This window comes from Aythya ferina (assembly GCF_964211825.1).
Source record: "Aythya ferina genome assembly, chromosome: 11".
NCBI classification, from domain to species: Eukaryota; Metazoa; Chordata; class Aves; order Anseriformes; family Anatidae; genus Aythya; species Aythya ferina.
In genome coordinates this window covers 8,766,288-8,789,752 of record NC_140307.1, presented here as the reverse complement: position 1 = coordinate 8,789,752, position 23,465 = coordinate 8,766,288, and the positions used below count along the sequence as shown (strand labels likewise).

At 40.4% G+C, this 23,465-nt stretch overlaps 1 protein-coding gene across 6 annotated transcripts in view; it reads right to left on the bottom strand.

The window, feature by feature from the left end:
- ARNT2 (aryl hydrocarbon receptor nuclear translocator 2) overlaps window positions 1–23,465 on the bottom strand; it is a 103,336-nt gene that overhangs the window by 26,831 nt on the left and 53,040 nt on the right. For 5 of the 6 annotated variants that reach the window (XM_084531787.1, XM_084531789.1, XM_084531791.1 and 2 more), the window contains 6 exons: window positions 17,817–17,919; window positions 15,104–15,169; window positions 14,565–14,650; window positions 5,636–5,712; window positions 3,446–3,580; window positions 2,500–2,574 (listed from right to left, as the gene is read on the bottom strand). In XM_084531787.1, coding sequence (XP_084387913.1) covers window positions 2,500–2,574; window positions 3,446–3,580; window positions 5,636–5,712; window positions 14,565–14,650; window positions 15,104–15,169; window positions 17,817–17,919 — 542 coding nt within the window. The remainder of the gene's footprint in view (window positions 1–2,499; window positions 2,575–3,445; window positions 3,581–5,635; window positions 5,713–14,564; window positions 14,651–15,103; window positions 15,170–17,816; window positions 17,920–23,465) is intronic. The other variant, XM_084531790.1, reaches the window with a different exon arrangement.

The following is a 23,465-nucleotide window of genomic DNA, read 5'->3' as shown; positions in this document are numbered from 1 at the left end:
GCTGGCAATTGACCAAAACCTGCAAACCCCTCCCTCCTTTCCTCCTCTATTATGCACCAACCTGATTCTGATACTGCCAGCAAACTAGAAATTTCAAGTTTACAGGAGGTTTGAGAGAAAAAAAAAAAAAAAAAAAAAAAGAGTTTACTGGAAATCACAGTTACCTTTTTAAGCAAAAGTCTTGTAAGGCCAAACTAACAATAATAAAACAAACTGCAATGATCTATTGTTCTGAAGTATGAATAAAGCAAACACTAATTCTGTAATAATATATAAAGCACAGAGATCACTGGTGGGAAAATCCTGAACTGTCTTAAAGCAGTGCACACAAACAAAATAGAACAAGAAAAAGATTCAAAGCTAATGCTTAACCTTTACTTTCTTACATTCTTCAGAAATAAAAACCACCTGGTGCATAGCTCAACTGTTTACTTCAGTCTTTTATTCCATGATTGAAATAACAGTTCCAATCACACTGCTACTGTACTGAACAAAAATATACAGAAAAAGGAATCGCCTGCTAGAGAAACAGCACGATATTTTCATAGATTGGACACAGGTCAAGTGAATGGGAACTTTCACTTCTAATTTGCTTTTTTTTCCTGCTGTCTTTCTGCATGACCTTGAGCAACTCATGGAAGTCCCTGATCCAGCAAATCGTTTATGGACATGCCCAGTACTGAGCAGTGACAGCGAAGTGCCCAGCAACTGACTTCAGGGAAACAGCAGCAGCCCCCTATGGCCCGAGTGCACTCAGTGAGCATCGAGTCATTAACTGGCATGTTAGTTAGTCAGCCTTCCTGAGCCCCAGGCTGCACTCAGACAATCACTGCAGAGACAGATATTTGACTTGGTACTATCCAGCAGCATTCTGTCACTGTCTCTTTCATGAATTAGTGAAATCAATCATTTGGGCTTTAGTGAAAAACAGCATATGCATTCTTGCTGCTTTTCTTGCACCACTGGTGCCATCAGGCATAGGCTTGGGGAGCTGAGCTATCTGAAAGCGAGTCCTACGCAAAACCGAGCGGTCCTTTGGCTACCCCACCAGGCAAGGCCATCTGTGCTAGTATCAGGACAGTAGGAAGGGCAGGGAGGAGGTCAGGGAGGACAGAAAAGTGGGAGTAGGACTTGACTGCTGGTGACAGGACGCCATCAGGTAGGTTTACCCGCAGCATCACACGACGTGAAGGTAGGGTGGAGATGACAGGGTGTGGTAAGATATTTCAAGCATCCAGCTCTCAGATGCTCCTGCCTGTGAACCAATACCTTAAAGTTAAAAGGTCTTTAGCTGCTGTTTGAAATTGATCCTTTCAACAGCCACTGCAATGGATGCCGAGCGCTCACACACTTGTCCATTTGAGGGTGGTGGTGGTGGTAAGAAATAGCTCAGGAGCACTGATATCTTACACTATATCAAATTTAGAGACCATAAGCTGAGTTTCACAATCCATGGACACTGAACACCATTCTGTTATTCTCCCCAGAGAAGTTTTTTCAAGCTCCATTTTTGCATGCCATGCCTGAGTAAATAGTTTCGTTTAAAAATCACTTCGCTTCCATGCTTCACAGCTGAAAACACATCTCAACATCTAGCACAAGATGGAACAACAATCCTTGATTGAGCTATAGGCTGTTGTCAGAAAATCTGGAACCAATTACATCATCTGGATCTCAGTAATCAGTTAAACATGATACACAAACTTGTTCTAGTGCATGGAGGGAAGGCACTGCAAAGACCAGCAGTGAGCAGAAGTCTTGGGGGAAGCACTCCTACTATATGTCCCAGATTAATTTGAAACAATAAGCACTACAATGGCATAAATGCCTCTGTTGATGTAAAGTGGTGTATTTCCCATAAAGGATATGAAGCAGATTATCTATGCAAGCAAAGAATTTACGTCGCAAACTATATGCAGGTTTAATTTTGAAATCCACTGAGTTTCAGCTAACCCTGTTCTCACTGAAGACACTAGAAGAGCCTCGGGAGGAAGAGTGAGGTCCACTGCTAAGCAAATTTAACAATGCTAAACTGTATCTGTGAGTATGTATCTATACATTGCTTTTATATTCCCCTCTTAAAAAATCCAGAGAATTACAAATTAATGTAATTACTTTCAAGTCAACAGCCCACCTTGTTGAAGGTAAATAATTTTGGTTACCACTTAACACAGTGGGATCTATGCAGGCATCTCTGAAGTGAAAGGACAGCTCTAGCTGTGCAGCAAACACTTGGTTAACTTTTTGTAAAAAGAAAACAAAATATATAACAAGGTGATTTATTTCTGAAAACAGAGCCAACAGATGCTGAGCTTAAGCTACTGTTTATGCGGCTTAACTGAATGCCTTAACTGATTAACAGACTGTTTCATATCTTGCCACTCCGTCCCCTGGATAACAGAAAAATACCTTGAAATGTAAAATAAGAGCTATTTCTCTGAATTAAATAGTAATAAATAAATAAGTAAACAGCAAAGGAAAAGGAACAGGATGCAGCACCTGTTGGAAACTCTCTCTCAAATGGCTTTGATCTTCAGGATGGCAGAATTCTAAAATGTCTTTCCCCAGAAGATCCTAGAATAAAACAAAGCCTTGTAAAAGACCCAAACCACAATACAAATCCCTGGGCAGATGTGTGAGTAATCCTTGCAGCCACTAGATCCATCATCCTCAAAGGGACTACTCAGTTAATCAAACATGAACATAAAAGCAAGGTTTATAGGCATCATGCCCTGCACTGTATTTGTCCTGCTGCACAGACACATCCATTTGCAAACATATATTAAGTGTTTTTTTTTTAATACCTGTGAAACAATGCCTTGAAGAGAGTGACATCCTCTACAAAAATACATTCTATGGCAATATTTTTTGTAAAAACGGTCATTATAAAGCTACCTAAAATCAAAATAAATGGAAAAACAAATTAGAAGAAATGACTTTTGCCTGTAAATTGCAACTGTTGAGTTATCTGAGGGAGGGCTGTGGCAGTCAGAAGCTCATTTATTATTCTCCTCAGTTCAATTACTAGCCTCCTACTCACAGGAACAGATGTAAGCCTAAAGGAAAGTACATGCCATAAATGATCTTCTCTTACTTTTCCAGAGACTAGCAGAAGTTAAGATTTACAGAGCTAAAACTCTCTCCAAGCATTGTTAAACTTTCTATCACAGCATGTCTTCATTGGCTAGCCATGCAAGATTTAAAGCATCTTGCCATTTGGATTTTAATCAGATCTGAAAAGGATAAGAAGATATCCCCCATACAAAAGGGAAAACCAAATTTTACAGAAGCAGAGAGAGAAAAGAAAAATGAACATCATTTATTTCACAACATATGAATTGTCAGCTACAAATATTTCATGTTTTGCTGCTTTCATTTTTAATGTGCAAACGGAATTCTCTTTATCAGGTCTAACCAGTCTCTGCACTGACAGCGGCTCACTGACCTGGGGCTGGTAGCCAATGACACTGATGCATCTGGGGTCGACGAACGTGATGACTCCGTCAGAGTTGTGCCTCGACAAGAACTCGGTTGGGACCGACATGCCATTCATGTCCATGCACACTGGAGAGCTGGTTACCTAGGACCAACCAAGTCCACAGCATTTAGTTCACAGAACAGCAACCTGAACTCAGATTTGATAATAAAGCTAAAGAACAAAATCAGTTGGCAAACTAACTACTGGGAAAGTCATATATAAAACCACAGCATGGGTATATGACATAGAACCACCTTTATGCTACTTTGCACTGCAATTATCTCACCCCACGGCACTTTGCTAGGCTTAACAGCACAGCAGGAAAACAAATACATCAGAAGTTCCCAATACAGTAAGGATAGAATACAATTGGATTCATCTCATTGTGTGGGACCACACTGAAGTTAGGCATCTTGGTTCCTGCCCTTGCCAACCAAGAACGAGAGCCTCCCCAAGGAGAAGTCAAGCCAGCCATTTTAGGATGGGAAGGTCACTCTTTAGAAGAGGCCAACTCATTATCTGTAAATGTATCTAGGACTAGCTCAGACTAAGCATTCAACTTCCAGATAGCCGCAGCCAGGTGAGATGAGCCTCACCTGAAACTCCCAGACAACCTGACCAAGTTTTCCAGAGGTTGGTGTAGGTTATGCTGTTAGACCAGCAAGGGGCTGCTAGCAATGAAGAGACACAGGTCTCCTGTAAACGCTCCTCAAAGCTCATCAGACAGAATGAAGCACTTCCAGCTCTCTGCCTGAAAACTGTGCAATCAGCCCACTTCATTTCCATCCGTTCCTGCTGCGGCTACAAATGAGACTGTTGTTTTTCTTACAACTTTCAGAGCCAGTGAGGCTAACAAGGTGCCAACGCAAAAGGAACAAAATCTCATTTTTTGCTGTCAGTTAACTGGCAGACTTGCCAGTTGACTGTATGCAACATTTCAATTTACTGTTACAGAGCACAGCTTTTCATTTCTGTACCTTGACTCCTTTGCAATTAAACCCATCCCCGGAGCCTCCTCTTGCCCTCCCTCCCATAGCCCTGCTGGCTTCTGTAACCTCACAGATGTTTTGACACTCCACATGTTACTAATGCGATTTTCTCGGAAATAGTTTTTCTTTGGCAGCTCTAACATATGAATCCCCATAACTTCCTTCTCTCCAATAGTGGAATATATTACCCCTGATTATAAAAGTATGATTAACTTCAAAAACATCGTGCAATACTTTTGTAGGTCTGCCATCACAATAGAGACACACTCTGCAGAAGTGCTGACGTTTCCAGTAATGTGGAGGCTGTGTGCCTCGACTAAGGCAGGCTTGGCACCTGTGCTCTCCCAAGGGGTCCCTTCTACCCTGCAAGAAGGAGTGATGCCATCCTAGCATATGGCAACGAGCGCAGGCCAACAAGGGATCGTGCAGGAGGCTCAAACACGTTTGCTCATGGCAGAATTCCCACGCTGCAAAAGTAAAAACTAGCTTTCCTGCTGTGGAAACTGCGACTGCTCCAGATTCAGCTCAGAATTCTCACCAGCTATGGGCAAAGGATATATAATACATTGGTTGCAACGGTCCGGACAAAAAGGCAGTAAAGTTTTATTCTCACAGTTCCCTCAGCTGGCATCACCTCTGAATGCAAAATACAACACGTGTTGAGAAAAAAGCCATTAGATGTTAAGTGCCTCTTGACTGCCTTATCTTTACCATTTTCAGAATAACTCCTGCAATTACCTTCCTTCAAGTAATTGATTAACCAGAATGAGAGGACAGGTGAGAGAACAGCAGGGAGCATACTGCTGGTTTTGGGAGCCACTTAAACCCACCATCTGCAGCACCTGTACTCCCATGATTCTCACCACCCACAGCACTGCAGCCCCATGCACCCTACAGAACAGCAGGTCCGCATGTGCCCAAGTTCCAGGAGCATCTTTGTTGCTGTTGTTGGGTTAAACATACGTGTACCAAAACCACATTGTCATTGCTCTGTCAATGTATTCCAAGCAAGCCCCAGACTGCACACAGACATCAAGACACTTTATGCTTTGGAAGCATATTAAAAGTTATAGTCAAGAACCAGATCTTCGTGCAAATCCTTTACACCTAAACCACAACACTGATTAAGTTTTCAGAAGTAGTTTACATAAGGAAAGACTGGCATTACCTGAAGCCTTCCTATTGCCACGAGGCAGTATTTACTACCTTGTCCCACATCAGCGTCTTCTTCTGGTATAGTCATTCCTAAAGTAAACAATAACAAATACTGTTATAATTAGGAAACTGGGATGAGCAGAGATGCTGCTGGCCTGGTTCTGTGCTATTCTAGATGCTCTGAATCATACCAAACGACCTTATCACCTTCTCTAGGACTCAGACATTATCTCCGGGTTCAGGTCAGATGATCCTTCTCAACTGTGCTTGATACTACACATCTCAAATGCAAATACAGCAAATACTGCAGCAATATTTCAGCTGCTGAAGACAAAGCAGGTACAAAAACTCCATACCACACTGAGATGGGCAACAACATTTCCACGAGGACTGCTCTGCAGCATGTTACTGGAACCACGTTGTCACTTAAAATGGTCAGTCACCGCACGCTGCATTCAGTTTTCTTTGTGAATAATCTATTATCGACAGCCTTAAAAACAAGGCACAGCCTAGCTTATTCATCAACTTCATGCCCACATTTAACAGCCGGTTTTACTTTTTTCTATAATGGACTAAATCTGGGTCGTTACATTCAAAGACCGAAAAAATGCGGATGCTTAGCTAACAGTGCATGTTTCAGTTGTGTAACAGGAGTAACTACTATAAACACAGGAATAATTTCAAAACATACATGTGTACTGTTTTCCATCTCAGTGTTTCACAAATAGGAACACTCAGATTAGCTCTGTTTACTCACTCGCTGGCTAAACTTTTAGTAAGGCTATTTCCCAACTCAAGTTTTGAGATACCAGTTTCCTATGGAGGATTTGAAAACAAAAAAATATCCGAGTAGTGACACTGATGACTTACTTAATGTGATTTGCAAGCTCTTTCACAAGACTTTTCAAGGAATTCAGTCACAACAGGCAGTGAATCATTTAAGATGCATTTTTGGCTTCAATGAGATTCATCAATGAAATTAATTGCAAAGCAGTTACCAATCATGAAACAACAGCCACCCTATTGTCAAAAATTATAATTCCCCACATAGGTTAATCTTTGGACCACGCAGAAGACGATGGCATACAACTTTTTTGAATGACACCTCTGGAAAATGACAATAAATGCTAGTAAAGGAACTGAATGAAGGAGCTTCTGAATGATGTATTCTGTATCAAAAGAATTCAACCTGATCTACCAGTTTCTAAATATCATTCTACAGTTATTTTTCAGTTCCTATTGGGTTATACAACAAAACAAAATACAGAAAGTATGGATAAAAACATTTACATATATATCTCTCTATATATATCATGATCACAAACTTTAATTGCAACAAAATTCACAATTTTGGGTGGCCGACCTCATTTGCAGCCACTAACAGGTAACTAGGATACTTCTAAGGGACCTCAAGAGGCTTACAAAGGAGAAGCACCATTGTCCCTTCTAAAAAGTGGGAAATTGAAGCACAGAAAGACATTTCCATGTCACACACAAGAGAACTGAAAAAACGTCAGAAATCCTTTGTCTTCCACACAATGATATTATTATCTATAGACACAATTTTGGCCCTAAATTTAGCTTTAAACCTATGTGATATCCCTCAACAAAAGTTCAGACACTTGTTCTGAAATCTTTCCTTAAGTTGTGCAAAAAGATCAAGATGGCAGTATTTGACCTAAGGAATACACTTCAAAAAAATCAGTCATTAAACCAGTTAAAAGTAACAGGGCAGAACCCTATTATTTTTCAATTTCATGCTTCTGACCAAGTACCTCCACTGAACCACAGCTTCACCTGATTGGGGCCATGTAAAACATCCCTGAAACGAAGACAGGCTGCACGGACACCTCCTGCGGGACTGCGTTGTGCTGCCCGCAGTTAATCGGGTCCTCCAGGCAGCTAAATCACAAAGCATTGCTTTGACATTTCACACACCACTATTCCAGTCTCTCTTTCTTCACCCACTAGGCAAACCATGAAAAAGCCTCCAAAACATAAGCCCCATGCTCTGAGGGAGCAGCATATCACCAAGTGCACAAACCACCGACATGAAACCACAGCTAAGAGAGTCGGATTACCGAATTATTTTGTTTTTCTTCCTTGCTGTGTTTACAGAGTTATTTCTTCAACACAAGGCCTAGTAATTAACTAATGACAGCTCCAATATGCAGAAGAACTGAATTTGGCTGCCTCTTAAACAAAAAAAAAAAAAAAAAGAGAAGACTGTCCTGAAAAAGCAGCATCAAACACATCAACTAAAAATCCTGTCCACTTAAGACAGGATTTTGGCAGACACAAAGCTGTTTGATCACATACATGTGGTGGGTAGGGAAGGCTGAGAGACTGAAACTAAAGGCAGACTCCTCCACGTGACCAATTTTCTTTCTAATTAGGTGTAAAATGGTTAACTGAGGATTGCATGATGCAGTTTGCAAAGGGAATCGGACTCTGTTTCATCCTACAAAGCTGTGAATGGAGGAGTGAACCGAGAGCAGGACAAATTAAATGATGTGGTAGAAGGAACACAAGGACGCTGACTTTGATGCGAAAGGAATGCAGCAGTGTACAAAACAACCACATGAAGAAAGAAAATTGGAGCAACAGGAGAGGACTGTAACACTTTGGCTGGAGGTCTGCAGCAGGGACTGCATGCCTCTGGGGACATCGCTCAGCCCTGAGCTCCACACAGGGCAAATCTGCAAATTCAACCGTCAGCCAAAAACCAAAACATCCTAAAAGCCAGCGCCTGAAGTAATGGCGGTTACGCTCAGACAGCTCGGTAGCAGAGGTCTGATTTCACTGATGGTGAGTGACTCGAGATCCTGCCACCTCCAGAGGATTTTCTTGGGGGATGCTTGGTACTTCTGAGAGGTAGGCCGCTTAAACACAGAGAAGAGTGCTCTTAAGGAGGAAATTTTAGACCTTCTGATTGGATAATCTTAACCAAAAGATCTCTTTTAAATGGAGTTTTCCATTTGGAGAGGACAATTTTGAAGTATGTTCCTGTGACTTCAACAGCAGTTTCAGTCACTTCCTCAGTGGCACAGTGCATTGAAATGACAGCAGAGACACCCAGCTGGATGGCTTCCACTTTGCATAATCTTTTTTTTTTTTTTTGCAGCTTTCAACAGCACTTTCCTTTTTAGGAACTTTGTACAATCTTGCTACTGTCCAAATAAACTCAAAGCAACATAAACAATCTCCAAAATTAAACCAAGCTAAGAAACACTATTTCTGATGGAACTCTGTCAGCAAGGAAAGGTGTTGATCTAAACTTCACCTTTTGTTGTTGTTGTTTTTTCTTTTTTTTTTCTTTTTTTTTTTCCTTTTTTTTTTTTTTTTTTGCAAGATGGAGTATATTTGGTCTGCATAACACACTGGAAAAGTTATTAATTGGTTTATCCCAGAAGACACATTATGAATAATAAAAAAAAAAAAAAAAAGCTGGAATTAATCAATACGTGACCCAGTAAAGTACTGACATTTTTCTAAAAGTGCCCAGGGCAAAAATATGCCAAAATGACTGTCCACTTGTCTGCAGTGTAGGGGCTGTTCCTGATAGCACTCCACAGATGGAAGTTATTTTCTTAAGACAGATTTTGTTAAGACAGGTTTGTGCAGCTCTTAACAAAATGTAACATTGCTCCTAAATTCATCAAGCACCATCAGCATCATCAGAAAAGTTCCAAAAGCATGCAGGAGAGCAGCCACGCTGCTGACCTTTAGAAGACATGAACAAAATAAACATACATCAGTTACTCACATTCTTTACATGTAACCCTGACAGAGGCTTTATTTCTCAACACCAAATATATGCTTCTCTCGAATAATAAATATAGTGCAATGCTTGTTCAAGTTAATATCAACATTTTACACAGCTAAGCCTGCAACTGAGCATCACAAATAGAACACTGTGCTGTTGGAGGTTATATTTAATTTCCAAGTGTCCTGTGTGCCAGCAAACAGTTTCCCACAGGGTAATGGCATGTGTTTGTGTGGACATAAGGAACTTTTTAGTTTTCCCATTGAGCTTCCAGTTGGCTCTAACAACAGAAAAAAACTTCATTTTCTGCCTTCTTTCTCCGTCCTTCTGCCCCACGCTTTCTGCGAGACACAGAACTGTGGTAGTGGATTTGTGGTTTCACTTCACTACACTCAAAAATAAATCATTTGTGGGTATTTAGAAAGACGTGAGTGAGTGCCCAGTGATCTCTAGCAATCCCCTATAAATGCCTATCTCCATCAGAACCATTACTGATAGAGTTATACGCCTGTGCATGAAACTGCACTGCATGCGATTACTTCTCGTACACAACAGTGGGAACTGTGGGTATTTACAGCATACCAAAGAAAATGATTGTGAAAATCCCACTAAAAGCTGAGGTTCTTTTTTTTTAAAAAAAACAAAGCAAAACCCAGAACTTTAAAATGACAGTACTGCAAAGAATATTCAAGCAACTATTTTGTTTTGTATTGGAAGAGGGAGTACTCTACACAAACGTCCAGATTCCAGCCAAAATTTTAAAATAACCTAACAGCTTTGGCATGCTGTGGTTAAGACGTTACCGTAAGTCTGACTTGGAAGACCAAACTGTTTCTTTTTTAAGATAAAAAACTAAGGAGGAAAAAAGAGGAAGATTTCAACATTATTTGAATTCAACATTATTCTGGGACTTTTTATTTGAAGTTTTTGAAATGAGGATCTATCTAAGCCTTTTCTTCACAATGTTTTCTTCTGCAGGTCCTGTTTTTGATTTACAGAAAACTAACAACATCTTGACAGACTGTATCTTCTCTCTCCACAAAATATTTTCCATCAATTGTTACAGCATGAAAATAAACTATTAGGAACATATCATATGGACTACATAAGATTAATTTCCTTTCAGGAATAAGACGCTATGGGATGAAAAATTTGTAATTTTTTTTTTTTTTTTGCTTAAGTTCAAAACTGAATGATCAGGAAAAGGTCAGCATTTCTCAGTTTTGTGACTGGTTATGAGCTTGAAGCATTCTCTGGGCTAAGAATCACACGGTCTTCTAGCTGGGCTGCCTCATGGGAAACAGGGGGACAAAGCCTGGAGCTGGTACACAGCCAGTTTCAAACAAGGGGGCTTTTCATCTCATTCAAAATAATGCAACACTGCACTGTCGTTACTTATTCTAACATACACTCCACGTAAGAAATGAACAACATAACAGGTTGGAATGTTGATCTGGAAGATCTGAATCCTCTCACTTCCACAGAAAACTTACCCTGATGCAGGGTCCACCTAAGGTCAACTTAAAATTTGTGAACGTATGGGTGTGCACATATCATATGCTGGGGCTTGTACATGCACTTAGAGCTTGACCCTTCTGCTGCAGACACAAAGGACAATGAACAGACCAGGAAAACACCCAGTCTGAACAGAGCCACCCCTCCAAGCAGCTGTCTTCCCTCTGTGGTTCACTCGACCAAAGGCAAACCCCACGGGATTAAGGGAACGGCCAAAGAGCACCTTCTGCAGGGGAATGCAGAGGAAGCATAGACTGTGCCCTTGGTCTGCTTTGCTAGGAAGGAAGCAGATGCTGCCCAGCTGCCCATGGGCCCTGCCTGCTCCCTGCTCACTTCTGGGAGGACGACGAGGTATGATGCTTCCTCTGTTTTCTCTCCCGTCTATCACAAAGTGACAAAGGCACTACGGGCAGCCTGCCAATAAGTAGGTGAGCCTTGCTGCTCCATAAGGTGAGAAAAAAAGAAAGAAAAAAAAGGCTAGATGGGCAGAAGTGATTTCACACTGACCACAGACATGAGACAAAACTGAATTTGCTTTCTGCTTTAGATCTCCAAAAAGCAAGCCCAAACCTTAAAACATGCCACCATCCTGATGACAGCTGTTCATAGTTCATTTGTTTTCATGTTTAAAATATTCAAATTACCTGAGTGATTTAGCATAGGTTACTCATAGCAGCAACTGTCAAACCTTTGACCAGCTGCTCTATCACATTAACACTGATGGTGCATCAGTTCTTGTCTTAGCATTTCTGCATCACTACTGCTTGTGTTCTATAGCGTGAGACTGAAAAAGAATTAACACACTGGCGATGGACACGGCAATACAACCCAGAAAGAAAAAATACTGGGTGCTAAACAAATTTAATTAAGTGCAGATTAAGTAAATTTGCTAAATATTTGCTATTTTCTTTATGGAGTATGCCTTATGTCTTAGTTGCATAATACACGTGCCACATTGCATACTGTGAAAGAACAAGATATAGAGTTTATATTGGAGTGTCCACTTGGCAATTGAAAAATAAGTGAAAATGATACTTTCTACAGATAATTTTTATAACAGCTGACATTTGGCACAAACACATTTACTCCCATGAATGCATAGATGATGAAAAGGCTGGGGGCTTGTTAATTGCTACCTGACTTGAAAAAAAGTAATTTTATTACAGGGTGGAAAAGCTTTAGCAAATTCGATTACTCGTGCAGTTATTTCATTTGCTTTGCACATTATGGTTGAATTACTGCTGGAAATGAGAACAAATGTAGTAATGTTGCCACTGATTTACCCAAATATACTGGAAGCCAATTCAGCCTTTAGATATTCCCATTCCCATTCAGCTCCTAAAGACACCGTATACATGATAATCACCAATACAAACTGGGTAAGACTTGGGGGTGAGGGCAAATAAATAGTCATGAAAGATGTCTCGATTCTGTACTATATGCCCTGAAAAAGGCACTGAGGCGTGACTGTGACGAGTAACAATCTGGATGGTAACATAAAAGAACACTGAAATTCCACATATGGCTCTTAAAAAAACTAGAACATCCCTTAGGACTGTGCTATAGTTTGGAGGCATTAACATTGTGGAGGAGCACTGGGATATCATAGGGGGAGCACCATGGGATTTTGAGGAGAGGAGTAACAGAAATGGGATGAAATTCAACATTTCTAAATGCATAAGCATGCACTCGGGGACCAATAACTGCCACAGACTACAGCAACAGAAACGGGATGAAACTTCATATTACGAAATCAGAAGATCACACAATTCACAGCTATTTTTGTTATAAACTGGAAGATATTGAGTGACAACAACTGAGGAAAAGACAGTCTGGTATATATATTAGGCGACTTAAGATGCCAACAGGATGCACCATATAAAAGAGAAACAGACCATATCATATACTGCCAGTCAGGACAGGAAATACCCTTTTCATTATATATCACCGCAGTATCATCTGGAACAAGACTCTAGCTCTGGTGACCCACATTATGAAGAGTGAAGTTAAAAGATGAGTAAGTGCAAAGAAAAGAGTACATAGTAAGAGTGGAGATTAGAAGTGGGATGGTTTAACCAAGCAAAGTAAAAGCTGACAGGATATGAATTCCTTCTGGAAGTGCACCAGAACACTGGAGACAGAAACCAGAAAATTCCTGCTTGATCTTATGTGAAAGATAGTCCAAGAATACTGACATAATCTTCCCATAAACTACTGAAGACGAGACTGGAGAGGATGCTAAGCATGGGACAACTGTGTGGTTCTGTAGGAGCTATAGTAGGGGAAAACACCTCACAGCCCTGAAACGTTAGGACTCTAAGGTTCCAATACTGTACAGCAAGCTTTTCATTTTAAATGAGCGAGGATCTCCAAGAAATCTCATTTGACCTGCATCTTTCTGAAGAGACATCCTGTATATCACAGCTAAATTCACTTATGCTTGGGAATACCAACAGAAAGGCCGACCTCTTTGTGGAAGCAAACAAAAATGTTTCATTTTCATAGAGCAATTTACATACACTGTTCTGTTCACTCTTCTGGGATTGAAATGAAATTGGAACATCTTGACTTCTACATCATGCTGAAGTATATTAAACAATATCAGTAATAAGAGCTGAGGTTTTCACTGTCTGCACTGTGGTCTGAACCAGCACAGATCACGTATGATATAAATTAGCCCCGTTCTTGGCTGCAAAAGTTACAGAAAATGTCACAAGCTTCAGTTCTGTACTATTTTAAACATGTATATTTGTGTGTGCTTGTGTGCAAGATGAAAATCACTGGTAACTGAACTATTATATAACTTCTGAAACTACAGTTCAGCAGGAAATCAACAAGAGGTTTACGCCTGTAATCTGCACACCCGTGTACAGACTCGGTGCAAACTACTTCTAGCATTCATCCCTGCCTAAATGTGATTTATGCTTGTGGTATACAACCGCAAAAGGGCAGGACAACTCATGGCTTGATTCATGCCAGGCGCTGTCATATTGCAAACAGCCCTCTTCAACTACTGCAAATGCCAAGGTCAGCCAGCCCAGTTCATGATGATGTCTGGATGAACTCCATTGTCTCCTCTTTGAATTCTTCCAGGGTAAATATTCCCATGTGCAATACTAAGTTACAGAAGGTAAACGTTTTCTCTGTAGTTCAAAGAAGCACATCAAGACATGTTTCTCAGAAAAACAGCCTTAATAGAGAACTTATCACAAACGCTGAACATTCTTCACTACCACCACCACTTTGAAGCGAAGACCTATGCACCAGAATTGAAATTACACATTTTCATACGTGGGTTCTTGCAACTTGGTACTTAAATACAAAAGCACTAGTTGGTGCTTTATAGAGGTACAAGCACTCTGTGTTTACCTTCTTAAAATCTGGCCATTTTTATGTGGGCTATCAGACTGAACTTTTGGCTTCAATTGCTGTAGTCCTGCATTACTGACAACTCCTACAGCACTCCATGGCAATAAAATTGAGAAGGGTTTCACAGGAACAATGAGGAGATTTTGAAAGTGTAACAGCTGCTGACTGCTTGATATTCAAAAGCCTCTAAAATCCGATAGAAGACCAGCTCTGTACCAGCAAATGGATCCTGAGCCATGTTTCCATCTCTTTTTGCAGACCGTGCGTTGCACATCGTGTACAAGATACACACCTGCTGGTGGCCATGCCTTGATATAGCCAGTGCAATGGACAACAGCATACTGTGCTTCACCTTCTTTTACTGGGCCAAGGCCATTCCTAAATGAAAAGGAAACACAAAAATATCATGTTGATTGACATGCAGAATAGCTTTACATTTTAAAACTACTACTAATGATTTATCGTTAACGTTAATATTAGAAACAGCCATGACCCTAGAGTTCTGCACAATATCAGCTCTATTATGATGCTACTCAAACCTTACCTGTTCTCCACAATACTGCTCAGAGAAATACAGTGAAGCATATTTCAGAGATGGTACTGGTTAAAGACAAATTGAGTAACTTGCTCACAGCCTGCAAGAAGATCCAGTGACTGCCACAGCTGAACTGAGTGGCAAGCTCTCCTCCCCTGTGACCCAGGGCTACTTCACATTGTACGCCAGTGCAGATGTTTGTCCTGGTAGTACTCTTCGGCACTTGAGCATTAGACCAGTGGAAAAATGAGAGTGCTTATGGCAACTGACTGTTGCAGTAAATTAAGTAATAGTACCTGTATCTTTTTCTCATGGTGGTTATTCTGTTCAGAGGTAAATGATCCAGAGGAGCATTTCCACACCTAAAAGTAAATTCATATTTGAAAGGGCTCAAAAATGAACATAAATACCTGAGATGAAAATGCATTTTAAGATCTTTATTAGTATGCATAAGTAGACCGTAATGGATATTTATTTCCGACAGGAAGTCCCAGATACATCTTTTCTTAGAACTTGCAGCTTTCACAGCTCAAGCCTTTTGGGTATACTACTACTATTTTCTCTATGTCATAAAGAAAAATAAAGATTCCCTTCCAACCCCCCAAACCTAAGGACTATTTGAAACATTCTGAGAGTGGCTTACACTTCAAGATATAAATAAGATACACTTCACAGAAATAAATTACAAAAAGAGTGAAAACTAGACAAGTTTGTGTCAGGTCCCCATACACCGACACAAAAAAAATCGCGGTGTATTAGTAGCTTTCTTGGACAGAGCATTACAACTGCCACACACCAGCTATAACATTGTTAGATATTAAACTAATCTTTGCAAGAATGGACTATTTATACTGACAAGTAATTTTGTTTAACACTTGTTCCTGTATATTTTGCGGCATTTCTATGTGTAACAGCATAATTTTAACAATCCGTTTGAAGCTAAGTAAATAGTTTGAAGGATTGAAACAGTTCGTTTGCAGTTGACAAAAAGAACAATAACAATGAAAGAAGTAATCCCAAGGAAAATTCACATTATTTGAGGATCATTCTTCTAAGAAGGTTTTTATTTATTTATTTTTACCAGTCACTGCCAATGAGAAGGAACAAACAATTGAAGTGAGATTTAGAATTACAAAAACAATGGGGCTACTGGAATGTCTAAAACTACTTTCATGCACTGGAGTTTCCAGAATCAGTGTTAAAAAATAACTGCAATTTGAATTGTTTTAAAAGCTGGGGAAAAACAGTAAACAGGACATTAGGCCTTCCTTGCACAAAAAAGTCCTCCTCACATGACTACTATGTGCAGCTTGGAGGAAGGGAAATCAGTGTTCAAGTGTCTCTCTGCCAGGCTGTATTTCTTTTCCCCATGAAATTAGCAGTTAAATGTAGTAACACCACAGGATTCAGGCTGCTGTCTTTCAAAAGAAACAAGGCGCTGCCAACCAGCAGCATCTTGCCCATGCTGGCAAACCACAGCTGCTACACCCAGAAATGTATCTGAAGACATCTCCTGGCTCCTCAGACTGTAACAGCCTTGCTAAATAACATCCAAAAGCCTAACTAGTAAGCTCTAACCATCCTTGGCACTGGCTGTGGGTTGCTGTCTCCTTGTTAGAGAAGAAAAGATGCTTACTGAATAGCAAGTGTCAGACTTAACGTCTCTGAAGAAATCTTTGAAGCCACCATATTTTGTTTCCTAACAAGCTACAATAGAGAAAACTACAATTAACGTTACTTGAGAGGATGCGTGCATGATACTGGATTCATAATTTCAAAAGCCAAATACAGTTAAAATCAACAGGAGCAGCAACCTCATATATTCCAGAGCATTGAGAAAAAAAAGTATGAAAACAGGTCTTCGGAGTGTAGCCCTCATCCTTCAATTTTGAAGCATTCTCCTTGTCTGATGAACACTACTGTTGAAATACACATTTCTTACTGCATCCTCCAACACTCATTATTTGTTTAAATTATGGCCATTACGCTGCATATATCACTACAAAGAAGAGCGAAGTCAAAAGCACAGGGACTCTTTGCATGGACTGAGTATGCCAAGGCATAAAAGGAGCTACAGCTTTCAAGTCTGATGTTGCAGGCATGAAGTATACAAACCCCTTATAAAGGCACCTACCAGCCATATATTCTGACTCCTTGCATGACCGGAAGAATATCCACCACAATTAACAGAAGCACATGGATCTGTTGTAACGTGTCAAATATTTTGGTTTGTGCGTTCCATTCCATAACAAATTCTACGTCATCTGTTCTCAGAGTACATATTGGATATAGGTTGCAAATGCAATTATGTACTTCCCCCCCAACCACACTGAGAGGAAGTTATTGCAATAGCAATAGACATTTTATCCAGTTTGCACTACAATAAAAGTGTCCACAAAGCTCTAGTCAGAACCATCGGGCAGGCAGACCTCTTAGGAAGCCCAAGCAATACAGGAGAAGCTGGAAAATTGCAAAATAAAAATCCTCCAACAATTACTCATTTATCTAGAATCAACCAGCTGACATCTGGTTAATTCATACCAGGCTTAGGTTAATTCTTCCATAGCTGGCAAGTTTGCAGCTGAATTCCTGTTTGTCTTCAAGATTCTTTTAATATTATTGGTTTGTTGAAAAAATACACAGAGTTGGGCTTTCATTACACTTGCGAAAGCTCAGTTCCCAAAGTATCGATTTGAATAATTTGACCAGAAGAGACAATTGCTTGCATTCCAGGGATGAAGTTGTCATGCAGCTCTTTGGGGAAAGCATACAACACCCAATACTGATAAAAATAACTGCAACACAAATGAGGTACTGCTTTGTCATTAATCATAAAGGAAAACAAGTTTCAGTTTTACTACAGTTACAAAAGTAAGTATTCTGGAAATTCTTAATAGGAATGCGTCATTACAGCTTCAGCTTTTAAACAAGGTCAAATAAGTGCAGCACAATGTCTGGAGCCTATAATTCGAGAAGAGACTGTAACAGGAACACCGGGTAAATACATACCTCATCCTGCAAATGAAAGAGCGTCTTGATCCCATGCACATTCTCATTGAGGACTGCTGACCCTCTTTCTTTACCGTTCCAGTCTTCAAGTCCAGGATTCGTCCTAGAAAATCAAGGAAGAGCAACTAACGTTTAACACATAAATTGAATCCCATTTACTATAAAATAAGATGACAATAAGCTCATAAACCAAATGTCATTAGTCGCTGTGGGGAAAAAAAACAAAACAGCTTGATCCTGGTCTCACATTGGTTATGTGCTGGCTTAACTAACGATTTCAGCAAAGCTGACTGTGAGTCACAAAAGTGATGGCTCTTTTCTTGACTGGCCCTAGACCAGCTTCCAAGCCAGGGTCAAATGTCTGGAGGTGGGATAGGCAATTACAGCAAGAACAGCTTATTGACTTGATCTGCTTGCTCTGCTCTTTACCAGAAGTGTGGATAAAGCAACAGGCACCATTTCTCTGGCAGCTGCTTCTCCTCTGTGCTTGTGCGTCTCTCCCCATCGTAACAACACCTCATACATACAGGCTTATAACGATGATAAGGAACATGTAAGACCAAGTTTTTCTCCTTGGTAATGAGACACAAAATATGTCACAGCAGCACCTATGGTACGGCCATTTCAGAGTTGATCAGAAACCGACACAACAGCATTTTTTGAAGTTAAATTTCATCTGGATCCATGAGATGATCAGACTCAACACAACTCTGTGCAAGGTCCATGGTTGGACCCTGCTGATCTGCGTGAGCTGACCACAAAGCTCAGCCTCTCACTCCATAGACACAGCAATGAGGAGAGGACCAATGGAGGGAGAGCTGAGCTGATGCTCCTACAGTAAGCTGGGGGAGGTCTTCAGGAAAAAAACAACACAAAGGTAGCAAAGCAGTAGCATGACTTAATCTTTCCACACTCCTAAGACAAAGCAGAAGGCAGTGAGTACTACAGAAAGCTTCTGCCCAGCAACACCAGGGTGTGGGTATTAACTTCCTGTAAGTTCACAGAATCACTGAATCATTAAGGTTGAAAAAAACCTCCATTATCAAAGAACTAACAAAACTCTCTTTTGCATCTACAGCTCGATCATTAACAGATGAATATAAAATGTTGCTTATTACAAAAATGGACTAGCGATGAATCACTGGCTCAGCTCCACAACGCTTCAGGGCTGCATACACCACAGAAGTGACAGTGGCCAAGAGAAATGCAGTGGAACAGCTGCTAGACAACTAAATTATACCCACCAGTGCTGATGACACAGGCTGTGAGCAAACCCACATGTTTATGGTGGGTACAGTACCTTTCAATTATTGAAAAGATACAAGCCTATGACTTCCAAGCCTTTACTGTGATACAACAGTATCCAAATTTATAGTAATATCACCTACTCTGTCTGTACTAAATTGGAGAAATATAGAATATATTCAAAGTCTCCCTCACCAGATTTACTCAAAGGTCTCTGTCCAAAAATTAAGTTCTGAAACAACTCTACTGGCAACCACACGCATTTCAGAATTGCTTTAACTGAAAGTATTTACCTCCATCCAAGAACGGGAATAAAATTGTTATAAAACAGTTTAAAGATACATATATGTGCAGGACGCCACAGCTGTCCACATGAACATGCGTGCTAAGTCAAACCATTAAAAGTGTTTTTTCTCTTTGAATCCAGTAACTTTGTCATGCATGTAAATAAAAGAAGAGTTGTTTGTCGTGCACTTCAGTTTTTTTCTTCATTGCTACATAAATTCTTAAAGTGACGTTAGTGAACAAAAAGCTGTTACTGTAAACGTAACTCAAACAGACAACAAAAATCTCTCAGTTTTTGTCATGAAAGAGCATCTATAAATATACTTCGGAGCTACGTGGCTGCTAAGCTTAAAATTGCTGACACATGTTCCTTTGGCAAGCCTGGAACCCCCAACAAGAAGTCACAGTTTTTAAGATTAACTTTTTGTTTAGCAATGCCTTAGAAGTATGTACCAGATAAGAAACAGCAGTCTAAATTTTGCCCTGACTTACAAAATCACTGCAGGGGGTGAGGGTGGGGGTGAGTCAGAAATGTTTGGTACGTAGATATTATGACATAGCTCTCTCAGCAGTTTGTTTCAATAGCCTGCCATATGGGCTGTAACAATACATCACCAATTTTGATAAAGAACATGCAATTTGTGTCTTTTACATTGCTGGATGTTTATGATCAAATTGTATTAAAATGGAAAAGAATTATAGTTGAGTAGACCAAGGATAAAATTTTCAGCTTAGCTGGAACCAGTCTGCCAATGCACTCCTGGAAGAAGAGGGATTTGTCAAGATGTGGCATAACAGGGCTCTCAACAAAGTTGGAGCTTTTAAGTTCAAAATACCAATGATATCAGGTGTGCAGAGTGTGCCTGGTAGAGCAAACTGAGAAACAACTTGCTATGAGATTAATACACAACCAGTGCGGCCGTGCTGGGCAGGGAAATATTTGTGACAACTTCTTACTGCTGTGAATATCTGCAGCTGCAACAACACGACCTCACCTGGTCTCAAGGCAGAAGTCACAGCCGTGCCTCCTCCCCAGGCTCTTTGCCACTGCACGCCTGACTCTGGGAAGGGGACTCCACTCCTTCCAGCACAGAGTTGCAAAATCATTTCCTACCTGCTTTAATATCATCTGCAACTCACTGTAGCTGCTCACATGATGGACCTCAGTGGGTCCCACTCTGCAGGCAAGCAATCTGACATAAATCACGACTTCATGCCACACATGCAGCTCAGTTCAAGGAGATGGTACACTCTGGAGATAGCTCTGTCACAGAACCATAAAATATTCATATCTCTCTGTGTTCCTGCATCCTCTACACTAGCAATGCCTCTGCAGTGATAAATGCTCATTTAGCTTTCTCCGCGGGAAACCTTCATAAAGTAGATCGGATGTAAAAGTTGGCAATTATATTCTCATTAATACGAAATGTTTTAGGATGCTCCGACAACTTCCTCTAACTGAACAGGCATATGTGCATTTTCTTTCCTTTCCTCTTCTAGTTTCTTAAGCGGAACAATTTTAACGAGGAAACGCAATTCAGTGCCACCCCCAGCTGAATCCCTTATGAGCTTCCACACAAATTAATAATTGCACGTAGTTCACTTTCACATGAAACTTTTCCCCTCTCCAGCTTCAGACACAACCCCCAGACACAGCAAGCACAGGATGCATGCCTGTGACGGACACTGCTGCCCTGTTACCATTTACAGCAGCTGCACACTTCAGAGGAAATCAGAGTTTACTCTGCTGCAAAAGTGAAAGTGAATACATGACCACAAGGCTTATTAAAACCAACACATGAATCACTCCAGTTGGTCTGGATATAATTGATAATTTATTGAAATCTACCCATTAGAGCCCACTTTCAGAGGGCAGTATTGCTTAAACCTGTAATGTACCCGTTGTCCTCTGAATCCACCACGCAATTCAGGAACTCGACCTCAGCTGTTGCTACAGAAAAAGGCTGTCAGAGGGGACCACATAGTTGAGGACAATGTGCAAGAGACTTATTATTTGGGTAAAATTAGAGAAGCTAAATAAAGCTCTTCCCACTGAAGAGAATAGTTAAGCAACCAATTCAAATAGCGAGGATGCATGCCAGGAGCATTCCCTTTGTGTTATGCTGCAGTGTGTTTTCAAAGATGCTCTAAAAATGTTCTCGTAACAATCAAGGAGACAAAGGTTCAAATTGGCAGTAATAAGCCCCTTGTATGTGCAAGCAGTGAACGGATTATGCAGATACCTTCCCCTTTTGGACCTCCAATTGCTACTGTGAATGTTCAAATGCCTTTTCTGTATTTGCAATGCTTGAGATGAACCCAAGCCAAAGCCTGGCCTGAGCCTACCGGCGTTCATGGGGTTTCAAATCTGGAAGCCTGGCCCAAATCCATCCTCACACAATAGCACCAGCCTGCTAGAAAATTTGTTCCTCCACGTATAAGCACTGCGTGCTAGGATTTATAGCCCGATTATCAAACACAGCCTGTTCTTTGTTAGTTTTTCTTTTTTGTTGTTGTTGTTTGTTTTTTTTTGGTGGATCCAAAACTCCGTAGGCATCTACACCTAATTCTATCTTAAATGCTTTCTCTGCTGGATTTTCCCTGGAGAATCCCCCAGTCTGTAATTAGAAAGAAGGGCCCGTTACATGAAGGTATTCTTCTTTAAAAAAATCCGTGCAAGTTGCTTTGTAAATGTCTTTTTCAAAAAATTATCATATGGTATCCAGATCCAGGACTGGAGTTTGCAGCATGGAAATACCCTTCTCTTGCATCCAAAGGCTACTTCTACTTGCTTTCTTGGTTCAGAAGAGGTTTGTTTTGGCCTCATGCACACCAAAATACTGTTGGCAAAGCTCATGATACAACTTTCCATCTTCCTCCAGCTCTGGAGTAGATCACCTGCTGTCTTGCACAGAATCTTGGAGTTGATAAGGAAACAGTTTGAACTGAAAGTAGTCTCACATTGCCTTCAAAACAATAACCTTCAGCAACCCAGCAAACTTCATGCTGTAGAGGATAGTGTCTTGCCTTACAAAGAACAAGCCGGATATTTCATAATTATTCTCTGCCACTGGATTGTCTACATACTTCTTTCCAGGCAAAATAAAATGAAGGTGAAACTAAGTTTGGTTTGGACAAGATAACAAAAGATGACTTTGTGTTCATCAAAAATACTCCACAGGCTCAGGGAAGAAAAACAGAACGCAGGAATACTGCACCAAAAAATTCTTATGAAAACCAAAAACAGCTTTATCTTACTATAAAAACGGAAAAAGCAAGACAGGGATGCAGGAAAAAAGAGGAAATAATGAAAATAAAATAGAAGTGATGCTCAAGGATACAAACATAAGCTGACCCGCAAACTGAAATGTCAGAAAACAAAAGACTTATTCTGTGTTGATGCTCCCTGTTCGTATGTGAAGCCTTCAGAAAGTAGCAGCAGTGATATGTACTCCCAACTACTAGCTGCCAGCCCATCACACAGAAGTGCAACCCTGCAAATGAACTACTTATCATTTATGATTTTGTACGAAGGAAGCATAGAAAAGTCTTGATCATCCAGGAGAGCCAGCATCACGGAGTGGTCTCTGTGTACTTTGGTATAGGAAAGATGTGAAGATGTGAAGGCAGCAGCCATGGTTGGAAGGCTGATTCTCTACAACAGCTCCAGCAGGTACAAGATGTTGTCCACTTGTCCACTGCTTGGGACAAACAACCAAGTTCCAGAAAACTAACTCACTTTTTTCCCTCCCCCCGTTACCAGTTTGCACACATCCACCAACTACTGCTGAAAATTCAGCTTTGCACCAGCTGACAGAATTGTTCTTGAAAACAATAGATGCATTATGAATACATAAAGAAAATACTGTCAATAAGTTTAGATAGCCTACAATTCATCAATTTATTTTAAATTACTCTTGCTAAACTTATGCCAGAGCAAAGCAATTATTCTGCATTAAATCAACAATTATAGGAATAAAAAGACAATTTTAAAATGGATACCATTATAATTGTAAGGCATGCAGTTATGTCTCATGCTTAGTGCATCTCAGCAACTGTTTTAAGCTTTATTAAATTTAATAAATAAGCTTCCACCCTGTGGATCCCAATATAAAAAAA